Source organism: Trematomus bernacchii, unplaced genomic scaffold (genome assembly GCF_902827165.1).
Source record: "Trematomus bernacchii unplaced genomic scaffold, fTreBer1.1, whole genome shotgun sequence".
NCBI lineage: Eukaryota > Metazoa > Chordata > Actinopteri > Perciformes > Nototheniidae > Trematomus > Trematomus bernacchii.
This window is the reverse complement of record NW_022987714.1, coordinates 7,506,575-7,529,632: the sequence shown is the minus strand read 5'-3', so window position 1 is coordinate 7,529,632 and position 23,058 is coordinate 7,506,575. Positions and strand designations below refer to the sequence as shown.

At 42.2% G+C, this 23,058-nt stretch overlaps 3 protein-coding genes and 1 non-coding gene across 6 annotated transcripts in view; 1 reads left to right on the top strand and 3 right to left on the bottom strand.

The window, feature by feature from the left end:
* The window catches only part of polg (polymerase (DNA directed), gamma), a 16,482-nt gene extending 4,910 nt beyond the window's left edge, over window positions 1–11,572 (top strand). The window contains exons 2-24 of one of the 2 annotated variants that reach the window (XM_034141643.1): window positions 1,865–1,871; window positions 4,046–4,533; window positions 4,777–4,972; window positions 5,153–5,320; window positions 5,410–5,556; window positions 5,686–5,765; window positions 5,887–6,069; window positions 6,198–6,340; window positions 6,438–6,558; window positions 6,638–6,868; window positions 6,978–7,095; window positions 7,492–7,575; window positions 7,800–7,910; window positions 8,002–8,162; window positions 8,241–8,294; window positions 8,392–8,509; window positions 8,602–8,737; window positions 9,221–9,467; window positions 9,566–9,688; window positions 9,819–9,987; window positions 10,267–10,475; window positions 10,580–10,740; window positions 11,383–11,572. In XM_034141643.1, the coding sequence (XP_033997534.1) occupies window positions 1,865–1,871; window positions 4,046–4,533; window positions 4,777–4,972; window positions 5,153–5,320; window positions 5,410–5,556; window positions 5,686–5,765; window positions 5,887–6,069; window positions 6,198–6,340; window positions 6,438–6,558; window positions 6,638–6,868; window positions 6,978–7,095; window positions 7,492–7,575; window positions 7,800–7,910; window positions 8,002–8,162; window positions 8,241–8,294; window positions 8,392–8,509; window positions 8,602–8,737; window positions 9,221–9,467; window positions 9,566–9,688; window positions 9,819–9,987; window positions 10,267–10,475; window positions 10,580–10,740; window positions 11,383–11,447 (3,520 nt within the window). In that variant the 3' untranslated portion in view covers window positions 11,448–11,572. Of the gene's footprint in view, window positions 1–1,864; window positions 1,872–3,228; window positions 3,337–3,935; window positions 4,534–4,776; window positions 4,973–5,152; window positions 5,321–5,409; window positions 5,557–5,685; window positions 5,766–5,886; window positions 6,070–6,197; window positions 6,341–6,437; window positions 6,559–6,637; window positions 6,869–6,977; window positions 7,096–7,491; window positions 7,576–7,799; window positions 7,911–8,001; window positions 8,163–8,240; window positions 8,295–8,391; window positions 8,510–8,601; window positions 8,738–9,220; window positions 9,468–9,565; window positions 9,689–9,818; window positions 9,988–10,266; window positions 10,476–10,579; window positions 10,741–11,382 lie in introns of those variants that run through there. The other variant, XM_034141642.1, reaches the window with a different exon arrangement.
* Window positions 979–3,950, bottom strand: LOC117491601 (Golgi apparatus membrane protein TVP23 homolog A-like). Of its 2 annotated transcripts, none has more exons than XM_034141675.1 (7): window positions 3,883–3,950; window positions 2,443–2,525; window positions 1,999–2,143; window positions 1,764–1,853; window positions 1,556–1,684; window positions 1,336–1,458; window positions 979–1,238 (listed from the first exon to the last, which is right to left on the bottom strand). In XM_034141675.1, the coding sequence occupies exons 2-7, from the start codon at window positions 2,520–2,522 to the stop codon at window positions 1,212–1,214; spliced, it is 594 nt and encodes a 197-aa protein (XP_033997566.1). In that variant the 5' UTR covers window positions 2,523–2,525; window positions 3,883–3,950; the 3' UTR covers window positions 979–1,211. The 2 variants fall into 2 exon arrangements, with proteins under 2 accessions (XP_033997566.1, XP_033997565.1); XM_034141674.1 differs by lacking the exon at window positions 3,883–3,950 and adding an exon at window positions 2,660–2,707.
* On the bottom strand, window positions 2,917–2,989 carry trnar-ucg. Its single transcript has one exon. It is a non-coding gene; the product is annotated as a tRNA-Arg (tRNA).
* On the bottom strand, window positions 11,073–23,058 carry fanci (FA complementation group I). The gene is made up of 38 exons (XM_034141641.1): window positions 22,928–23,058; window positions 22,684–22,783; window positions 22,506–22,578; window positions 22,247–22,377; window positions 21,024–21,177; window positions 20,361–20,418; window positions 20,119–20,160; window positions 19,792–19,915; window positions 19,616–19,701; window positions 19,391–19,523; window positions 19,219–19,296; window positions 19,005–19,141; window positions 18,690–18,870; window positions 18,508–18,595; window positions 18,282–18,412; window positions 18,117–18,187; window positions 17,842–17,956; window positions 17,596–17,718; window positions 16,819–16,887; window positions 16,624–16,725; window positions 16,341–16,538; window positions 15,859–15,980; window positions 15,602–15,763; window positions 15,053–15,232; window positions 14,802–14,968; window positions 14,651–14,727; window positions 14,259–14,375; window positions 14,129–14,180; window positions 13,921–14,048; window positions 13,212–13,277; window positions 13,009–13,105; window positions 12,703–12,887; window positions 12,557–12,613; window positions 12,420–12,479; window positions 12,213–12,287; window positions 11,958–12,053; window positions 11,711–11,812; window positions 11,073–11,613 (listed from the first exon to the last, which is right to left on the bottom strand). The coding sequence occupies exons 2-38, from the start codon at window positions 22,774–22,776 to the stop codon at window positions 11,551–11,553; spliced, it is 3,993 nt and encodes a 1,330-aa protein (XP_033997532.1). The 5' UTR covers window positions 22,777–22,783; window positions 22,928–23,058; the 3' UTR covers window positions 11,073–11,550.

The window sequence follows — 23,058 nt, the reverse complement described above, 5'->3', positions numbered from 1 at the left end:
CCATCTGCCTTGTTATACAGGTAAAGTAAGATTTGCAACTTCCAAAGTATCCACTTCCAATGGAAGTATCCAATGTAATGATAATACAATTAAAAAACATCTGGTAACAGAGGCATGCAAATGTTGCTACCTTTGATCGATATTTTATTCACTGGAAAATACTCTGTACATAGCATATAGTACAAGTAGGCTCTTTTAAGTTTAGAAAAGTCAGCTCAAAAAGATGAATTTCCGCCCTTTATGCAACTCACAGGGTTCTAACGGCTAGAGGCAGGCAGCTGAGTTTTCTCGACAAATAAAAGATCTTTGAGGTCTAGCTAGTATGTGGCTTGAGATCACGGGGGCCACGCTATTTAATAGTCTCTGGGGCCACGGCCAAGTATAAACATTTCCCTCCAAATCTGGACGGTCAGGACAAAAAAAAAGTTTAAAACGTGTAGAAACCACAGTGAAACAAAATGAAAATGGATAAAAGTAATTCCATGGCTTATAGCTGCAAATAGTTGAATAGGCACAACGGTTACGCTAATATTAAAAATAAAAAAAATAAAAAAGCTAATTGGTTCAGAGATTGAAATGGTCGGATTATGTATGAGACTACCACAGCATTCCAGTTTAGAGATAGGCTCCAATACATAGCTAACAGTTATTCTTGTTAATGGTTTGACCACTAAGCAGAAACATTTCTGGAGGTGTTGGAATTGTCTTGATCAACAAAGCAGCCAATTTTCCGGAATTAAAAATACTTTTGAGTTAGATAGTATAATCTGCATTAATACATTACTTGTACTAATAAATACATTTTATTAACTGAATAAATGTTTTTTAAATTAACTGAGCCCTATATGATTTCAAATGATGTATGAATAATAATTATTAATCTGAGCAGTTGTATTACATGATTTTGTACTTCTTTGCAATCATTTTGCAAATATGTGAACAACCAACAATAAAGTAGGAAAGTATTTTAAAATGCACTTTCTTTTATTGACATAATTGCCAGACTGATCCATGGGCATCATGTGAAGTACACAGTCAACTGCATAAGGCATGCACAAGGCACACAGCCATTCAAGTATGCAATGGGAACTTTGGAGATGAGGCAGCTCTCATCTATCTCTCTCTTTCTCCCACTCGCTAACACACTCAAAGACACACACATTTAAACACACACAAACACAGCAGAGTGGCTTTATGGGCCGAGGTAATCTTCACAGTATTCCAAAGATGATGTCTGGCTGGAAGAGGATACATTATTAGTGAGTTTATGTTCATTTTTAATAAGCTTTGAGATGTTGAAAATGTTCATGTTAAATGCTGCAGTCAGCCACTCACACGCTGCAGGAGGTGCTGCCCCGTGAAAGAGTCTGCATGCTGGCCATCCTCTCCCACTGCCTTGCAGCGGAGGTAACCATAGAGATTGGCCGCTTGGAGAGAAATACTAGCTACCACAAGTGACTGGGGAAGACAGACGATGATGCATTTAAAGAGGGGCATTATGTGATGTGCCTCTACTACATATGCAGGGCATGCACACAAGCAACCTGTGTCTCACCAGCCATTTAATCTTCAGGGAGAACAGGGAGGTGAAGAAGAAACATATCCATATGAGAGGGCAGATGATGAGACCCAGCCAAAATATCCTGGCCTCTGCTTCTGTCCCTATGTTATTGTCGCGGGAGGCCTGCACACATACATTGAAATGATCAAATGTGTAAAACCTAAATGCTTTTCTGCATTCAAAATGGCACACAATATCTTACTTTTTTGGCTTCAAACACCCAGAGGCTTTTCCCATCCTCGTCAATCTGATTCCACCAGCGCAGGCCGACCAGCAGCCTGCCAGTCACATTCTGAAACACAGGACAAATGTGAGAAATCAAAACCAGAGAGGTGAAAGCAGGGGATTAAACAGTACTGAAGGGCACAAGAGGGCAAGGAAGGGGTTAGGCATAGGGAAAATAGGGGAATTAGCAGCTGACCTGCACAACCTCTCACCTTAACAGACCAGAAGTCAAAAGAGAGCAGAGTGATGATTAGCACAAAACAAGATGCAAAGTTCTCGCTGATCCAGTCACTGAGAAGATAGGCAACAATGGCAACCACCCGGAAGAACAGGTGGAAAAAGGAGGCAAGGGGGTGTCTGAAAAGAAGGTTCAGGATGAGAAACGATGAAGACCCTGTATACACATGCCAATGACAGAATTGAAGCTAGCAGAGACAATTTGTGTTGTAGCCTACAGCAAAGATGGACCTTTTACTAAGACTGGTTACCTTTGAATCAAATTGTAAAAGGCTAACAAAACAAATGTGCCACACAGCAGGCTACTGTACTAGATAGCTTTATTGTCAAATGTAGTTAACACATTGTAAACAGTAGCCTACTGTGTGCAAGACAAATAAGTGAATGAAGCCATATAGTAAACATCCCCTGCAGCGCACCTTATGACTGCGCTTCTCCGCGCCCTCTCCTGCTCGTCAGCAGCAAAGTCCAGCTCCACATCCTCCGTGTCATCCGCCATCCTCTGACAAGCAATGACAAAACACAACAGAATGAAATCATCCTATCTTATACAATACAGACAAACACAATACATCTAGAGCTAGACAGGAAATACCAATTTGCATGGTCATAGATGTGCAATTCTAAGCGAAGTACCTTTGGGGCAAAGCGTAGGCTAGCTGGGGCTTGAATAAAGCCAGGTGTTACAGTGAAATAAGACCGACACCAACACACTGCCTCCTCAGTTATTACATCCACATCAAATACAATAATGCGCTGAATTTGCAACCACAATTGTGTCAATTGCGTAGCAGTTAAATCAGCTTTATGTCAATAACATAACAGTATGCCTTTTTTCTGAAGGGAACACTGTGACGAAACATAGTCATCTTAATCACAATATTACAAAAATGCGACCGCGGCAGGACTCGAACCTGCAATCTTCTGATTCGAAGTCAGACGCCTTATCCATTAGGCCACGCGGCCACGCTGTGTCCGTATTGGAACCATTTCCAATTTTTATGTAAATAATTACACGATCATGATGATAGTTATGATCATGTTAAGTTGTGAATAATCGATTATTGTACAAGACTGTTGCACGTCCAACAATGCTGTTATTCATATTATTTGTTTGTTATAGTAAAACCAATGCAGTCATCCGGACCGCTTGGGGTCGCTGGTAGGCTCCGTTTGTTATACTACCCAATGGTTGGACCCAGCGCCATATAGCTCTGGTTGGACCATGCTAGTTTACAACCTCATGTGTTGTGGAACTTTTTTAACATATTATGGTTGATAACTTTAACATTATACCTCATAGCACATATCGGGTGAGTTTTCTATTCTTTATTTCACGATAGTCTAGCTAAAACACTTGCTAGTGCAGGATATAACAGCTTTTATGTTGCTTGGCTGCTCAGAAAATTAGCACCAGTACCCTTGGGGCATGGGTTTAATGCTTCTAAATATAGGTTAGCAGGTTGGGGTTAACTTCAGTTAATAAAACCAAATAAGAAAAGTAAAGTGTCTGTGTTTCTGCGTGTGTAACTATGCTACAGTAGCTAGCGTTTAGTCCAGGTTTCCAGTACACGTATATCTAGCGTTAATGTAAAAGTTGTGTGATAAGCATGTTCATTCAACACACCTGGTTAAACAGGCTCTATTGCAAATGACTAGAAGTTAGCTTAATTTGAGTGAAATATCTGTAACCGTGTTGTTTGACCAAGACATTTACAGCCTTTGTACAATAGTACACTCACAATACATGATAAAATAATATCTTTTTGTTCAAATCTGTATCCCCACTATTTAGTACCTTAGTATAGCTGTATCTATTCCCAGTTTGTGGCTATCATTACATTACATGTGAGACAAACCTGAGATAAGTTGTATCATGACATAACATTGATGTTGTCTCTATGTCTTGCAGCTCTAGTGTGAAGTCCTCATGAGGTGATGCTGCATGTGTTGCGCTCTCCTCTGCAGAGGACTCTCATCCCTCTACAATGGAGATGTCAACGCTGCCTCTTCTCCTTCAAGCCTCATTCTCTTCAGGGCGAGGAGTCCACGGAGAACCGCATGAACCCCCTGAACATTCAGATGCTGTCAAAGAACCTCCATGACCAGATCTTCCGAGGGCAGGAACCAGAGTACAGAGAGGAGGAAGTGGAGCGCAGCATCAGGCACCTGCAGAAACATCAGCTGTGGGGGAAGGAAATTTCACTGCTGCCTGAAGTGGAGCTGAAGCTTCCCCAAATGTATGGCAACAATATTGACGAGCACTTTCGAATCTTGGCCCAGAAGCAAAGTCTACCCTACCTTGAGGCGGCCTCCAAGCTGCAGCTGGCGGAGATCCCTGCCATGCCTCAGGAGTGGAGCTGGGAGGTCGGCTGGACACGCTATGGGCCAGATGGGGAGAGTCAGAAGGTTGATTTCCCGGAGGAGACTGCACTGGTGTTTGATGTGGAGGTGTGCATGGCGGAGGGAAGGTGTCCCACAATGGCTGTTGCTATGTCTCCCACTAACTGGTGAGGAACAACAAGAAGTGTAAAGATCATGTGAAGGGGAGAAAAAGCAATGAATGGCATTATAAGGCCTGTCACAATAACTAGTGTTGTTGAACTATACATTGTCGCAGAAATCAATTGGGATTAACAATGTTATGGTCATTTTAGGACCATTTCATGCTACTGATATTATGATTATGTAATAACAAAATAATGCAATTACAGCCTTTTAAACAGCAATGGAAACATTTTCTCACTTGCCAGGTACTCCTGGTGTAGTAAGCGTCTGATTGAAGAGCGGTACTCGTGGTCAAACCAGTTGACGCTAGCTGACCTCATCCCCTTGGAAACATCGATCAACTCTGCCCGCCCACCAGGGGGTCAGTGGAAGGAGAAGCTCATAGTAGGCCATAATGTCAGTTTTGACAGAACATTCATTAAGGAGCAATACTTACTAAAGGTCAGTATTCAGACAGTGTTTTTTTGTTATTGTTACGTCTTCGACTCTTTACCAACTGACCTTTCTAGCCCTCTGTCCCCTTCCTTCTCCAATATGAATCTCTATTGTACAATTGTATGATACTTGTTGTATGAGTTACATTAGTATGTTTATGACATAAAAGTGTTTTCTTCACTAAAGGGTTCTAAGGTGCGCTTCATGGACACCATGAGCCTTCACATGGCCATCTCTGGGCTGACAGGGTTTCAGCGCACACTGTGGATGGCCAATAAGATGGGTAAAAGGAGGGGTCTTCAGGAGGTCAAGGAACACTTTAAAAAAGCTGGACAGAAACGGGAAGGTCCAGTGGTTAGTGCCATCATATCTAAGCTAAAACCTGCAATCTCTAGGATTTTGTCATTAGTAGAACTCACTTGAGACATGTTTTTTGTAAACAGATCGGCTCCTGGGACTGGGTTAATATTAGCAGCATTAACAACCTGGCTGATGTCCATGCTCTGTATGTGGGAGGACCGCCACTGAAGAAAGAGGCCAGAGAGATATTTGTGAAGGGCAGCATGGCTGATGTCAGGAACAACTTCCAGGTAAGATGTTCACCACGAATCCTATGTCAGATGTCCTATCAAAGGCAAAATGTTTAAGTAAGTCCTTGAAACGATTTGCATGCATCATGAAGAACAGACGGATACATGTGGGTTTGCTGACCTCTACAGGAGTTAATGCAGTACTGCGCCATGGACGTCGAGGCCACACATCACGTCTTCACAGAACAGCTTCCCCTCTTTATGGAGAGGTAAGTAAATCCCAACAAGCAAACGTTTTCTACTCACTATTATATGTACTAGATTTGTATCCAAAGCATGTAACATTGCGCTGTCTGCGATTCTGCATAATACTGCAATCTCTTTTTTAAGGTGCCCTCATCCAGTGACGTTCGCAGGGATGCTGGAGATGGGTGTGAGCTACCTCCCTGTCAATCACAACTGGGGGCGTTACCTGGAAGATTCTCAGGACATTTACGAAGAGCTACAGAGAGAGATGAAGAAATCTCTGATGACTTTAGCGGATGATGCCTGCCAGCTGCTGCAGGATGACAGGTGAGAAGAGCATCTACCAGGTTTTATGACTATAGCAATTTCTAAAATGTTGGCTTTAAGTGTGTGATAAAGTGAAAATGCTTTGTATTAAAACAGCCACATTGTCTGTAAATGTATATATGTTTTAGATATAAAGAAGACCCCTGGCTCTGGGATCTTGAGTGGGACGTACAGGAGTTCAAGGTGAAGAAAGTACCAGTCAGCAAAAATAAAAACTCCAAAAGGGAAGCAGAAACAAAAGTTGGTACTCCACTTCCAGACTCGGAAGAAGGTAAAAGTATTGATCCTGTTTAAGTATGATTTATAAATACTATAACAACAATTCCAGGTTAAAAATAACAGAGCAGATGATTAATTTGTGATATTAGACCCAGGCCCACCCTCTGAAGAGACAGAAGGCCCTTGCCCCAGCAGGCTGGCTGTGGAGAAGCTGAAAGACACATTGAGTCGACTTCCTAAGAGAAGACAGCATCTGCCTGGCCATCCAGGGTAAGGTCACTCACGAGCACCCAGAGCCATCAAATAATTAATATCTTTCATCTGACATGGTACTTACTGTGTCCTGCAGCTGGTACCGTAAGCTGTGTGAGAAGATGTCTGCGGGGGACAGCTGGTCCCCGGGAGCCAACCTCATCAGTCTACAGATGAGAGTCACTCCTAAGCTGATGGGTCTGACCTGGGATGGCTTCCCCCTGCACTACACAGGCAAACATGGCTGGGGCTACCTGGTGCCTGGACGCAGGGATAACCTGGTGTCAGAGGAGGAGGAGGAGGGGGAAGGGCCTGTGTGCCCTCACAGGTACCTTACTCTGTGCTTACATCATCAAGACAAGAGCTAGTTAATATTTAGTTTTGACATGTGGTTAGCATAGGATGTGTGTTTATTCAAGCTTTGTTTTGTCCTTCAGAGCTATTGAGAGTGTTTACAGAGAGTATTGTGAGCAGAACAGCAAAGCACGTCCTGAGTCTCAGGACTGCCACCCTTCAGAGGACCTCGTGTGGACGGACAGCGCCGTGTGGGCCAAGGTGCAAACACTCATATTACAATGACTTCATTCTTGTATAGACAAAAGGCTGTCTTTTTCATAAATATCCAAAATTACACTGTTTAGAAATCATATAAAGAGAAATGTTGTATAACTTTAAAATCATAATCATAATCATTAAAATGCCTGTACATACATTGCTATAAATTAGAGCAACCATGACAGCTAGTTACCAATGCTGCATGACTTTCAATTACTTTCTTTAAATTATGTAAATGACGGGATCAAGTGTTTTGGCTCTGAAATGTGTATTATATCGACTTGGTGTTAGTTTTGTATCAAAGCTACTTCATTATCAATGATCAATCAGGCCCAGGGTCTCTGTGATGTTTAATGTACATGATGGCATAGGTGTTTTTCTTTACCTAATTTTAAGGTGGAGGAGTTTGGCTCCTTGGAGAGTCTGACAGAGGAAAATGGAGTCAGAATGATGAAAAATGGGGAGAAGAAGACAAACAAGGTGTGAAATGGTCATGGCTTTTTTTGACTTTGTATCAAGAGCACTTTTAATGCATTGTTGTACTTTATTTCTATATTTCCATTCCTTTTATAGCCTTGATGACATTGAACGGCACTATCTGGTCTAACATGCAGCTTGTATTTCTTTCTATTCTTCACATGTTTCTATACATCATCATCTGTGATTATTTGTATGACACCATTTTGATTCTGTATCAACAACAGTTTCAAGATCCACATAAGGTCCCAGAGGAGAGCCACTGCCATCACCATGGAAACGGTCCCTACAGCGATGTTGATTTTCCAGGGTGCTGGTTTTTCAAATTACCTCATAAGGTGGAGTTTCACTGTTCTTCCTGAAAACCTAGCTCAACACATTGTCCCTTCACTGAATTATTTTAATCGTCTGACTAATTATGTGTTTCAGGATGGAAATCACAACAATGTCGGCAGTCCCTTTTCAAAAGACTTCCTGCCCAAGATGGAGGATGGGACCCTCAGGGCCGGACATGGTGGAACCAACGCTACACGAGCTCTGGAGATTAACAAAATGATGTCCTTCTGGAGGAATGCCCATAAACGCATATGGTACCTATCAGTTTCCACCATGTGGAATCATCTTGTAGTCTTAAAGATGGCCAATATATGATTTTACCGTCTTTGTAGTTCTCAGATGGTGCTGTGGCTGCGAAAGGCGGAGCTCCCTCGTACTGTCAGCAGGTTTGTCTATATATATCTATATCTATCTTCTTTATGAATCCGCCTTATTGTGGATAATAGTCATTGCTCATTATAACTACCTCCCTGTCTCCTAAAGACACAAAGAGTTTGATGAAGAGGGCCAGTATGGGGCCATATTACCTCAGGTCGTCACCGCTGGAACCGTCACACGCAGAGCCGTGGAGCCAACATGGCTGACAGCCAGTAACGCACGGGTAAGAGACAAAGCCGATATCACAAGAACTGAGGTGCAGTTACCAGCCAGAAGAGAAATGTTCCTTATAAACAGTTTATTTCGTGTCCACAGCGGGACCGGGTGGGCAGTGAGCTGAAGGCCATGGTGCAGGTGCCCCCTGGATATCACCTGGTGGGAGCAGATGTCGATTCTCAAGAGTTGTGGATCGCTGCTGTGCTCGGAGAGGCTAACTTTGCTGGCATGCACGGTGAGATTTGTCCTATTGAAGTGTTTTGAAGTTCTTTCTATATTTGTTTTCTTTAACCTGTAGTGATATTACATAATCTAGATCGTTTCGGTACGGACTCGCAGGCTTTGCAGATGGTAATACGGCTGGGGGGTTTAGTTTGGTAGAAAGATATTAGTTCCTACATGAAACTGCTCTCAACACGGTTTGTGGATTATTTTTAGTCAGGATTTCTGGAAGGAGACATTTTAAATGTTTTTTGGTGGTTTGATTATAAGGGAGAAGTCAGAGAAGTCCAGACAGCCCCTATCTCAATCACTAGATAACTCACACCCCAAACATTGAGATTGATAAATAGCACTACAGGTAAAAGGAACAATATGTATTTGGGATTTGGGGGGGAACTGTTAACAACATATTAAGGTTGCGAAAATCTGTTATCTGTATAATCTGTAATAGTTTCAACAGACAGGATGTGTTTATCTTGTGTCTCTCTGGGTTCAGGCTGCACAGCGTTCGGCTGGATGACCCTGCAGGGGAAGAAGAGTCAGGGCACCGACCTGCACAGCCGCACTGCAGACACTGTGGGCATCAGCCGAGAGCACGCCAAGGTGTTCAACTACGGACGCATTTACGGAGCGGGACAACCCTTTGCTGAGAGGCTGCTGATGCAGTTCAACCACCGGCTCGATCAGACAGAAGCTGCCAGTAAGGCCATGCAGATGTACGCCTTGACAAAGGGCATACGCAGGTACGCTCAAAAATATTGTGGTAAAAGTTGTATTCTTAGTACGTTTGTGCGATGAAATTGAGCACTAGTGCTTCATGTTTGTGTTGATGTTTTGTCAGGTACCAATTGTCCGAGGAGGGTGAGTGGCTGGTCAATGAACTGGATATAGAGGTGGAGAGGGAGGAAGATGACAGTGTCACCCTGCAGGAGTTAAGAAGGATCACTAGACTGGCCTCACAGTGGTAAGGGAGCAAGTTAAACATCACACTAACACTTGTCAGGAGCCTTTTCACTGTCTCAAAATGTTCTCCTCCATGTTCTCCCAAGTGCTCTGTTTCTCCATATTCCTCTGTCTTTTTCTGTGTTCCTCAGCTCTCGGCGGAAGAGGTGGGATCTGGTGGACAAACGCCTGTGGGCGGGAGGTACGGAGTCGAGTATGTTCAACGAGCTGGAGAGGATCGCTCATTCAGCCCAGCCAGCCACTCCGGTTCTAGGCTGCAGGATCAGCAGAGCCCTGGAGCCCGCGGCAGTGAAGAATGAGGTGGGGCAGCGGGAAAGATAACATTTTAACATAAATCGAATTAACATGGTGCTATTTAACTAGCGTGAGCAGGCAAAACCCTCTTTTTTCATGTGGAACTTCTGAGATTTGTAATGAAATATATGTATTGCCTTTTTACTGTCAAAAGCCAAGTAACTGTATAAAAAAAAGCATATAAATGCCTGTATCTTTCCCTAACTGGATGAGGAACATAACTACTGCTAATTGACAACAAAATATACCTTTTAAAGTAAGATTCTTTCATATTTGTTTTGTCAGTTCATCACCAGCAGAGTGAACTGGGTGGTGCAGAGCTCAGCGGTGGACTACCTCCACCTGATGCTGGTGGCCATGAAGTGGCTCTTAGAGGAGCACGACATCGATGGACGTTTCTGCATCAGCATCCACGACGAGGTGCGGTACCTGGTCTGCAGCGAAGACCGCCACCGAGCAGCGCTGGCTCTACAGATCACAAACCTGCTCACAAGGTCTGCTCCCAGCTGGGTGTTCATCCTCCTGTTAGAATATCCAATATAGAAAAGGCAGTTAACATGGTAGCTTTTTTCTGAGTGTGTGCTTGTGTCTCCTGCAGGAGCTTGTTCGCCCATGCGTTAGACATGAAGGACCTTCCCCAGTCAGTAGCTTTCTTCAGTGCCGTCGACATTGACCAGTGTCTGAGGAAGGAGGTCAACATGGACTGTGTGACCCCCTCCAACCCCACAGGTGTTGAGAGAAGATACGGCCTAGCGCCTGGTGAGTTCTGCACACCATCATCCGCCTTTACTACATTTATTCAAAATATGTTTTATACCAATGTGTGATACAATGTGCAAAACTAAAGGGTTAATTAACAATCAAATCCCTGGAATCATGTGCACCTAAAAAAGTTTTGCCTATTGAATTAGTCCAAAATAAAAACTATATTAAAATGCCATTTGACCTTTTCAGTATCCTTTCAGTTTATTTGCACTGCTTTACAAAGTCATGCAACAAATTTGTGCAGATAACATTAAATACATCAACATTTTTGGCTTGGTAAAATGCCATGCAAGATACAATATAAAAAACTGTTTAAGTGAACAGAATAACAAAGAAAACAATATTTATTTTTAAAACAAAACAGCACTAGAAACAAAGCTTGGTTTCTCTCCGGGATGCATTTATGTGTATTGGACACCATGTATCCACTTCTTCCTTTTGTTCAGGCAAGTGGGGGCATCTTAGGGAATGCTATATGTAGTGACAACTGTTCTTTGCATACAATAGCAACTGATTACTTAAAGTGACAGTAACAATTCACATTTACCTATGGTTTAGAAAAAACATCTCTTGAATATAAAATTAACTATAGGAACATAACCAGAGTGTTAATCAAAGTGTGCAAACTTTTCACAGGTGAGGCCTTGGACATCTACCAAATACTGGATATCACAAGAGGCTCTCTGGACAGAGGGAGATAGCACTGTGTGGGAGAAGCCTCTGTTAGTCAGAACAGCTCAAACGCACGACTTAAAGCCATTCAGCAGCTGGGCAAGTTCCACATCAGTGAGGCTGATTCTTAGCTCACTGTTTCCTCTTCTTCTTTTTGGGCTCCTCCTTCTCCTCTGCTTCCTGTGACTCGTTGGTCTAAAAGAGATGGATGAAGAGTGAAAACAAACCATTACAGTGTGAATGTGTAAGGATGACAGACCCTTTTGTAGCTGCAGTGTTAGAGTGCACTGACCTCCGGAGTGCCGTCCTGCTCCTGCAGAGCTGCGTCCAGAGAAGCAGCGTTGATGCGGAAATCTCTCGAGGTGCTCAACTTCATGTACTGCATCAGATTGACCTGAACAGAGAAATACACAGCTGCTGATGAAACACTGTACATGAGTGGTCTAACTGGTAGCAACACACTAACAGTGTTCAAGGAGCCATTGATCTGTTTTACAGGGATCTTTATATTTTGACCTCAAGTATTTCAGCTCACATACCTTTGATTTTTTTGAAAGTGTGATGAGGAATTTCTCGTACTGTTCAATACTGAAGATTACGTTAGGAATGGCTTTTGTTTCACGCAGAAGTTTTGCCTGCCGAGGGAGAAAAAAATGTAAGTTTGTTTTAAGTTGTTCATTGTATCTATACATTGTTTTTGATACAATAAAGAAACTGTTAGATTGTGAATGTATTGCTTTTCTTATCAAATCACATAAATCAGGAACTAAATGTTACGAGTTGAATGTCCTTACAGAGGCAGCAGTGTTCACTTCATTTCTTTTCTTTTTCTTCTTGTCATCTGCCCCTCCAATGCTCATTTCTCCACTCTAAAAAAAACAAAAAAACATCAGCTCTTCCTGTTTTAAGTTGCTGTAAATAATCTCAAACAGTTCAGAATAACGGAAGTGACGATGAGCCTGAAAACCTGGATCTTTGTCAGGGACCCGTCTGAAGTGTACCTGTGCGTAAGTGATGAAGGAGTAGCACTGTGGCGTGAGGTGGGAACCCGACAGTTTCACCTGCACAGAGAACACTTTATTACCGTGACACCTGAAGTAATAAAGTTAAAACACTATAAACAAAACCTCTGACTCACCAGCTTCTCGAGGCGTGCCGACAGTGCTCCGGGCTGACTGGCACACACCTGGATGTACTAAAGCAACACATTGGGACAAATTAAAAGTCACACTCGACAAACTCTACATTAATACTGAGGTCAAAGAGTGGACACAGTTAACGCACGTATTTGACGAGCGTGGTGAGGGTGGTGTAGGTGCGGCTCAGTTCTCTCAGCAGGGTGATGGTACATGAGCCAGGCAGCAGGGCGGTCTGCACCAGCTCGTTTAACGCCGTCAGAAGGGTCCCGAGCTGCAGCGTCACCGCTTTCTCTATGGGATCCTGCTGGCCCGCGGTCTGGGTGGCCCCCCCTACACATCAGGGACATCACAAGTTTTAGTGCCACTCCCTGACAGAGACGCATCTCCTCCCCTGTCCTCTCCCAACTCTCACCATTAATCCGACTGAATTTGTGCGAAAAAGCTTACTTACCAGGACCCGGTGTGTCAGAGGGCGCCTGGCTTTTCTTTTTGGCAATCAGCCAGTCCACTTCATCAAGCACTCTGTCAACCTGAGACAGGACCAGCAGCTGGGAAGAGACATTAAAGTGATGAAGATGCTGAGCAAACACGTTCTGAGATACTGATGTCGCAGCACATCAGGAGCTTCTGGTTTATTAGTAAAAAAACACTCACTGTGGCTGTGGACGCAGTCTTCATGTTGACTATGGCAAAGTGAGACTGCTTTTCCACTTCTACATCCTGAACGCACAGAAAAATGAGGCAGGACAAAAAGTGACATGTTGACCCAGGTAGTAGGAAAGAGGCAACTGCAACATTTGAATTGTATCATGATTTGATTTTTGAGAATATCGTGTCTTCAATTAATAGAATGCCCAGCCCAAACAGGCTTACAAAATACAATTATTTATTATGTAGTCGTTTATTTCACATCATGCTTTAAACCTATGGTAGCCAACTTGTTAGCATTCAACAAGGATTCAATATTATTATTAGAGCAGCAAAACAACACTGGATTTTGAACAGATATTTAAATGTATATAGATTTTCACAATTCAGAAGAACATGTGACACCCTTTCTCCTAATTCACACAACCTGTTGTCTTTCTGGCTGTTTTTAAATATGCGAGCCTTGAGAGCCTGAGAAAGGATTTTTGTTCTAAACTGTGCAACTAAGACATTTGACTCTATTGTAAGTTGGCTCTAACATAATATCATGCCATATTTGTGCATAATTTGTATATATGACTTAAGCGAAATCCCTTTTAATCATTTTTCTTCAAGTATACGCACTGATGCTACCCTGGGCCTTACGATTGTTTTGAAAGGGGTGTGTGTGTGTGTGTGTGTGTGTGTGCGTGTGTGTGTGTGTGTGTGTGTGTACCTGATCGATGTCCCCCAGCTGGCTGTGGATGTCCTGGCAGAGCTCCAGCAGCAGGCTCACAGGACTCTTGTAGAGAACATGCAGGCTGAACAGAAGAGACAGCAGACCCTTGGAGAAAGCAGAATCCTCTAGAAGAGAGAAACAGATCTCAGAAGAACCCACCTTACTGTGCATGAACGCAAAGATTCATTAACCCACCCCCACTCACCAAAACTGGTCTCCTTGCAGATCTTTACAGTCCACGTAATCATCTGTACAAACTGCAGATGTAAACGTGTGTTAGGGGAGAAGGTGCTAGAGAGGTTTTTGTATGAAGTGCTCTTCAGAGGTTCCCCTACCTGTTGGGAGGTGGGCTTCAGCTGGCGTGAGAGCACAGTCAGGATGCTGACCAGCAGCTGAGCCTCCTTGCTGTTAAATTCTTCCTCTCCTCCACTTAGCTGAGTGAACAGCGCCCTCTGTTGACAGGAAGAGAACATTGGATTTCAGTGCACTGTATTTAAAACATTGAAACATCTCAGGCAAACCTAACTCCTCGTATAACATTGAAAATGATGTTTAGCCTGACATGCCTTCAGTAAAATCAGTTAAGATATATATGAAGCGAAGTTTCATTTAATCAATTAAAAGAAGCGATGGATACGCAAGACCTTTAGCTGTTTAATCCTAAAATACATGTTTGTAACTTTTAAAATATGTAGAGAATAACCAAATCCATTCTGTTTGGATGCACCTGAAACTGTCGGATGTAGAAGAAGTTCATCTCAGTGACGTTGCCATCATCTGGCTCAGAGTCATCCTCTGCGATGTCTGCAGAACAGAAAATGTGATGACTTTCTGAACAATAATCAGTGTTAAATTCACTGCTTCAGTGCTTGTCTCACCCATGGTGGAGAGGAGCTGGACCATCCTGTCTGGAAAGCGCTGCTGGCAGGTGGTGAAGATCCTGAGCAGACCCTCCAGACACAGCAGAGACAGGCTGGAGCGCTTCTCCTTCTTCCCCCCGTCCTCCACCGCGCTGGGGATGTTGGTGTAGCGCCACATCAGCACACTGGATAATGCAAGGATAGACCTCTCAAAAAAAGACATACACATGGGAGTAACTAGAGCTGTTATTAAGGCCAAGGAGCCGGACCTTGTCATGTCACAGAGGAAGCGGAACGTTCTGTCTGTGTTCTGTCCGTCCGGCCCGTCTGTGTGTCCGCTCTCCTCCAGCTGCTGGATCTTCTGAACCGCTACGTTCACCGCATAGCGCACAAACTCTCCACTTAGGCGAAGAACTGACAGAGCCTCCTCTCTGCTCTGAGTACTGTCTCTGAAAATACAAATATATTTTTGTAATATTCATGCAACTTTAAGAATTTCATCAAACAATCCAGTGGTATTTTGTTCTTGAAATGTGTTGGTGTTGTAAATCCTACTATGGAGTGAGAAACAGTTCATGGGTTTACAAAGTATTTCTACCTGAGAAGTTCATTAAGAGCTATAAATAAATGCTATACAAAGTGCAATTCAATTAATTTTAAACATATTATCTAGAAAAGGAATAAAGAAAGAAGTAAATGGTGCATTTCCTCATTGTAACAGTATTTATAAAAAGCTATTTTTTTAGGTCTATACATCATTTCATAAATTGTGATTTGATTGAATGACAGATAATCAAACAGCCATCCAAAGCATGTACCTGAAGAGCACAGTAAGGAGAGTAGATATGAAGCCCAGAGAGAGTAAACTGCGGGGGGTTTTGTTTGAAGGCACCCGACCCTTTCCTGATTTCTCCTTCAGGATCTCAGACAGTTTGTGGTAGCGGTTGAAAAGCTCTATGAGCTCCTCAAAGCGGTTTTTACTGAAACACAGAGGCAAGCACACAAATAAACAACAAACTCACCACTTTAACAACATTATGCTACGCAACGCGCTGAGAAAAGAACCAGGTGTTACCTGTAGTTGGCTTTGATGAAGTTGAACTCCATAAGGATCTCATAGACTCCCATCACCAGCACAGCGTAGATACTATTCTTCACACCAACACTGGATCCAATGGAGAACTCAGCTGACTTGTCCTGATCAACACACACACAGTACATTATGTCATTGTGGGAAAGCCTGGAAGCTGGAAGGGAGGCAATAAAATACAACTGATATACAATTTAAAAAAATAAAATGTTCATCAATGCGTTCCTGGGAAGAGATTTTGTATTTGCTTTATGCTTGTACATGTCATAAGCTTCCCCATATTTTTCTTTCTTTATTAACCGTATTAACTTACAGGCTTGTACAGGTCGCTGAAAGACAAATCAATTCAAATAAATGGATGTCGATCATGGGAAAGCTACGTCGATAATGGTAAAGTTGAGCCAAACCTTTGAAAGCCATACAATTTGGTTTAGTGTAAATACTGTATTTCTATCTTGAATTAATACCAGTTCAAAGTCCTCCAGTTCACTCTTGATCATGCGTCTCGTCATGCTCTCTAGGATTGTCTCTAGTTCAGACTGGTATCCCTCCTCCTCTTCCTCCTCCTCATCCTCGTCATCACTGTCGTTTGCAACTGGGTGTGCAGATCGTCGCATGTTCTGCAGCCAGAGCAGGCAGTGAACAGTACAGCTCAACAGATGGGCCTGAAAGGGAACAAATACTATTTATCAGAGACATTAACACCGCAAAGAACGGAGCCATGCAAATGCTTCAATGCAGACAAAGTACCAGCGGCTCCTGGAGGAAAACCTGGTCTCCGAGCGCCGTGATGCATGGTTCCAGTTTCACCGGGGGAAGGAGGTCCTGCTCAGGCTCGTAGTACCGCTTCAGCTGAGGAAACAAAGACATGAGATACAGCCGTCTGTTGTAGATAACTTTACAATAACACCTAACCCAGTATGCACTAAACACACACAAGCGTACCTGCGAGAAGAGGGTCTGCATGATGGAGCTGGCAAGTTGAGAGTTGCGACGGAGTACATCATAGAAACCCTGGAAAAGGGGGGGGAATACAAATTAGTATACATGTCTTTCTACACCCTTAAAGCTATATACCGCACAGATTAGAGAGAATCAGACTCAAAATGTTGAAGGAATGTTCCTTAAGTTGAGCGATGTGTATGCAACATGCTTAAGTTGGAGTAAAAAGGTTTAACAAATCATGGTAAGAAACTGTAGCACCATGTAGCGAATTTTAAAGGTCCCCTATTATACTGTTTTTCATCAATATATTATAGGTCTCAGATATATACAAAACATGTCTCTGAAGTGTTTGGCTCCAAATACCAAACAGATCATGCATTGTAGCATCCCATAATCCCCTCTGTTTCAGCCCTGTTTCAAAAGTGCTGATTCTCTGTCTTTTACTTGAGATGAAAATAAGGAGCCCCTCCCCACGCCCCTCTGAGAGATATTTGGTTAAAAAGAACACAATGGTGCTCTAGGAGGAGATTCAGGTGATAAGGTGGGGGGGGTTACCTTGGTTGGTGATTGGCTAATGGTTACACAAGCCAAAAAACCATTATGACATCACAAAGTGGCCAAAATCTGATCAGCTCATTTTCAGACAGGTTTTTATAAAAATGGATCAGGAGAAGGGACACATATTTATGTATAAAAGACATGAAAAAGTGGATTTTGCATAAAAGGGGACCATTAAAACAACTACTAAACATGCCATCCAAAAGAGAGAGCTCGAACCTCATAGAGCATGAGACGCACGTCAGCCTGCTGACCGAGGCAGCGCCGCAGGCTGCTGAGGATCTCCAGACAGAACGCTTCATTGGCAGCAGAGTTGTAACGAGAGTGAACGTCCACTTGGACCTGTTCAGGGGTTCAGACACGGGGTTATTAAAGGAGCTACGATGTTAAAAATGGCACATATTGTTACAGCCAATGTTGCTTTTCTGCACCGGCATGTAGAGAAACACCACATAAAGTCTGTACCTGGCTCGAGGACGCCGCCTGGCTACACTGGCTCGAGGCCAAGCTGCCCAACACTTTGAAGTTCTTCAGCAGCAACAAGAAGCCGGTCACTGCAGACTTCCTGCCGTCCAGCTGGCTACAGGAGAGTCATATAGGATAGTGTGATAAATTAGCTTTACCTCAAGTGTTACACGTCTCACTAAACTACTGTTAAAGTACCACATTTCTTTACAAAAGCATCATTCATTTAACTATAAGGATAATACTGATCTGATTAAAAGTGAAGCAGTACATACCTGGAAAACATGGCCTTACGGAGAACTAGAATCAAAGCATCTTTCAAGGACATACTGACTTTGAGCAGAGGCTGGAGAATAAACAGAAGAGAATGATTAAACAAAAAATACCTCTACAATGTGTGTGTGTGTTTTGTGGGTGCACGCGTGTGTGTGTTTAGGTACCTGGACAGCTTTTAGTAAACCCTGAACAGTGGTCAAGGGCAGGTATGACAGATGGTCAAATGTCTCTGTCACCTTGGAAGAGGACTCCAGGAGAATCATGGGAGCAGAGACCACAATGTCAGAGAAAAGGTCTGATGATACAGAAAAAAAGTGTAGTCTGTTACAAGGATGATTAAACACTGGTGTACACTTGAAAGCTGGGACTAATATGTAAATGTCATATTACCTAAATAATGATTGACAGGTGAGGCTGTCTTTGTGACCAATCGATTCAAGACCTGCTCCAGTATCTCGCCTCTGATAGGCTCGTGCATCTGTTGTAGAAGAAACAGACATTCTCCAATGAGAAAATGTAACCCTTAAAGTCAATAACCAGTCATTAACATTGTGGTCAAGAAACTTTAATACCTTAAAGCCCTGCAGGAGCACCTGTCCTCCCAGCTTACATGCTTGCTGAGTGGGGGTCCGGGCTATGGTAGAGGCGCCTTCTATGGTCTTTCCAAATGGTCCAGGTTTGGGTCCAAATGCATCCATAAGGGAGAAGCCCAGCTGCACCAGCCCCTGGGTCACATGATCCCAACCAAACACGCTGCAGAGGTGGAAAATCATGTGAAGAACATTAACTACCAATACTGTGTCCCTGAAAAATGTGAGATGTGTATCTTGGCCAACCCAGGTCACAGTTGATCCAACAATTACATTAAGACATCGCTTGAATCTGACCTGTTTTTGACTGTGTCCAGGATCATGTGATCCACGCTGCAGGGCCCAGGCAGAAGGTCCTGCAGGAACTTGGACCCCTGCTGCAGCTGCTCATCCTTGAAACTCTTGACGATTGCCCCCTTCAAAAGGTCAAACACCTAAAAAGGACTTAAATAAGTGAACGGAAAATAAAAAGACTCAAATGAATATAAGGAAAATAATATAGATGCCTCACCTGCTCTTCATAGCGCTGAATGCGTGCCACTGAGAGCAACAGTGCCACACTGAAAGGGCACAGGTCCCCGTAAGAGGTCTGTGATTCAAGATTTATGGCATATTTTACGTTAAAAATGCAATCAATTTCGAAAAATAACTGAAAAATAACAGACAGATGAGTTTCACACAACCTTGAAGTTTTTAAGGAATTCTCTCCCGAGTTCATGGTCGAGTCTTATAGAAAAGACTATGTGGAGGATCACAGTGCCCTCCACATGCCTCAACTGGTCCTGAGGAATAGACTGGACCTCTAGATCCAGGCTCCTGAGAAACAAACAAGGAGGAGAAAAACAGTAAAGTCAGTATGATTTGGAATAAATGCACTTATTTCAACTTGCAGGGTATGAGCCACTCACTCTCCGTGTTTCTGCTCCTCTTCCTGGCGAACGTCTTGCTCTTTAAAATAACAGATGATTCCATCCAGGACCTGTTTCTTACAACCCTGTGAGGTAGTCCAGGGCAGGCATTTAGCACAAAGAGGGAGTCATGATTACCCGTTGATGCTGTGACACACACACATATACACACACACCTTTGCGGATAAAAGCAGCAGCTGATAAACCAGTGGTGGAATCTCCTGCAGGTCCAGCTTAGTGAACATCCTCAGGACTTTCTCCACCAGAAACTGCAGCTCCTCTGATGACAGGGGTACATCCCTAAAATGTGTGACACAAAAACATGGTTTATAAATATTGCATGTCCTGAGAGGCAGCACAACAAGAGTAATAGCAGATAAAACATTGTTATATCACTGTAGAACTTTATAAAAAGCAACAAATAAACATAAGGTTCTTTAACAGACGTATTAAAGAGTCTGAAATGTCTGAGAATGTGACGCTCTGATAGTCAAAGGTTTTACCTGAACATGGTCGTCAAGTGGATGACACATTGCGGGTCCCATCTGCAGGAAAAGAGATACAAACATCCAATAATTGCAATACTGTTGTTTAAGGTCCATATCAAAAGGTTTTGGCTTAACTATTTTTTATCAGAATAGAGAGTGCCTTCATTTTTTTACATTGTAAATACTGTCAAGAACCCCAAAGAAACTTGTGTAAAATTGCACATGTGAATATAGTAAAAGATCTGACTTGTCCTCACCTGCTGGAGCACAGGCTGTTGATCAGCTGTTTCTTGTACCCCTCCCCACTGAGCTCACCTACAGTTATGATAAAATGACAAGCAACCGCAAGAGAAACAGATTTGTCATATTTAAAATGTTGTATATTACACAACTAACTAATAAATGACAAAGTTACCAGTAGGGCTGTGCAATTAATCGTATTTTAATCGCAATTACGATTTTGGCCTGCCACAATTATGAAACCAACATAATCGAAAAAAACGATTATTTTGGTTGTGACCGTGCACTGCAATATATTTGATCAAATTTATTTGTATTTATCATATTTATATATGTTTAGTAGCTTGTTGAAGTGCGCTCCAAAATATTTGTTGATCTTGTTTATTGGTATATATTATTTTGATATTATTTATTTAAATGTAGATATAAATGTATCATTTATTTTATTTATTTTTGTATTGGTTTTTTAGTTGAATTATACGCTCAGGGAAATCAACAGTTAAAAAGATACTGTTCAAATTATTATTTGTATTTAAAAGTTCAATAAATGGATGTTTTCAAAGTCAATGAATAATCGTATTTAATAATCGTGATATCAATTATTGACCAAAATAATCGTGATTATGATTTTTGCCATAATCGCACAGCCCTAGTTACCAGGGCTACCAATTTACACATACCTTTTCCATAGGACAACGCTTCACAGGCTGAGAGGGCAGTCAGCACAGTCGGAAAAAGCTCCAGGGATTTCCCACTGCCCATTTTTCCCACCTTAATGGCTTCAACAAAAAGAGAGGCCAGTTTTGCAAGAGAGGGTCCGGGCAGAGTATGAGTCTGTGAGAGGCAAAAATAGCAATTAGACAGATGCATCAGTGCTGGACAAATTGAAAGGCATGGAGACACAATATGTAGGGACATTTTTTAAATCTAAAAAACGCATACACAGATGGGACAGCAACTCAGCACAGGAGTCAAGCATTTATATTTTGGATTAAAATGTATAAGAAATAGAGGAAGGTAGAGTAATTCGGCATGTTCCCAAACAATGTGGTTTTAATCAGTAGGTTTGGTGTAAGGATATTTTAGTCTTATGTTGATGATGTATCAATCAACGTTTCAGTCGTTTTTTTTGCAGTGCAGAGAACTTGTAACAGACATTAGAATTGAGAGGTTTTTTTTTAACTTCTCATTGAAGGACTAACACGTTTTAAGCACAGTGAAAACACAATCTGGACAGTTTATTTAACATTATTGATCTAATTTTCTATGGGTCAGCAGTAACACAATTGGTAGGGACTTGGCTTGGTTACCGTAGGGTCGCCGGTTCAAGTTCTGAAAAGACCAAGTACAGAGTGTGAACTAGTACATGCCAGTCCACCTACTGGACATACATTCATTTAATTTCAAACCTTTATTTATCCAGGTTGTATCCCATTGAGATCATTGATCTCTTTTTCAAGGGAGACCTGCTCAAGTAGGTTCCACATGAAACATTAAAAACTTAAACAAAACAACAAAAGGACATCATACAGTATCATTACAGGGATTACAATTTACATAACTATCCACATGAACAGGTACCAACAGCTTCCGATTGAGTAGCATCCAACCGTGCTTTAAAAACATTTAGTGGCACCAGATTGCTCAGTTTCCATTTCATTTGCAGACTATTCCAGGACAGTGGAGCTGCGCATCTAAATGCTATCTTCCCTAAGACAGTCCTAGCAGTTGGCACATTTAATAAAACCACAGCATGCGATCTCAGGCAGTAGCCACTTACAATTCGCCGTGAGATCAGGGAGCAGATACATTACATTAATAACATTAATATTAATAGTAGCATGCTTGGTGTCTTGTATAAATAGATGCTCTATAAAAGCAGAATATATCAACTTTGTTGTACCTCCAGCATCAGCAGTCCAATGATATCAGCTGCCACTTCAGTCTGAAGATCCCCAGACTCACACAGAGGGATGCAGTGTTGATAGACAAGAAGTCTGCGGGTAGATCCTTCAGTGGAACTGGATGGAGAGCCTAAACAAATAGCACACAATAGAGGTATTTTAAAATTATGTTTAATGCTTCTTAATACAGATATGATAGTGTTAGCCTAGTAGTTGTGTTGTGGACATTTATTCCACTTGTGTATTTAATTAACCTACCTTTAAATATGCCTTTTATCATGGTTCCGACCTTCTTACCCTTTAGGGCACCATTCGTTAACACGGTGGTTAGCTAGAAAGCAGACAAAACAGAGGGATGTGTTTCGTGAACCGACACTGCCAGAATAATTTGTAACTATATTTATAACTTTAAATATGGTGGGCAATTTAGCTTTACCTGGTCATTTGAGAGGGACGACAGGTATTTCTGAAGTTCGACGGTACTGTCTCCATCTGACAGACTGACGATTTTATCCATGTCATCCTTCATGATTAATCTATAAAAAAAACACAAGAGTACGGTAACGTAAACGTAGGGATAGGAAGAAATCACCCGTTGTTGTATACATCAGCAAGCTTGTTGTTACTGTAGCAAAATGTTACATTTGATAAACTAAATGGACAAATTACAAGTGTGTTACCTCTATTTGTCGTTAAGCTTAATTTGATCTTGTTTTCGATTCGATTTAATTCAGTGAACTAGCTAACTAGTCCATGAAAAGGCAAAGCCAAACCTTCAGCAGTTGTGTTATACGCTTTCATAACATGTAAC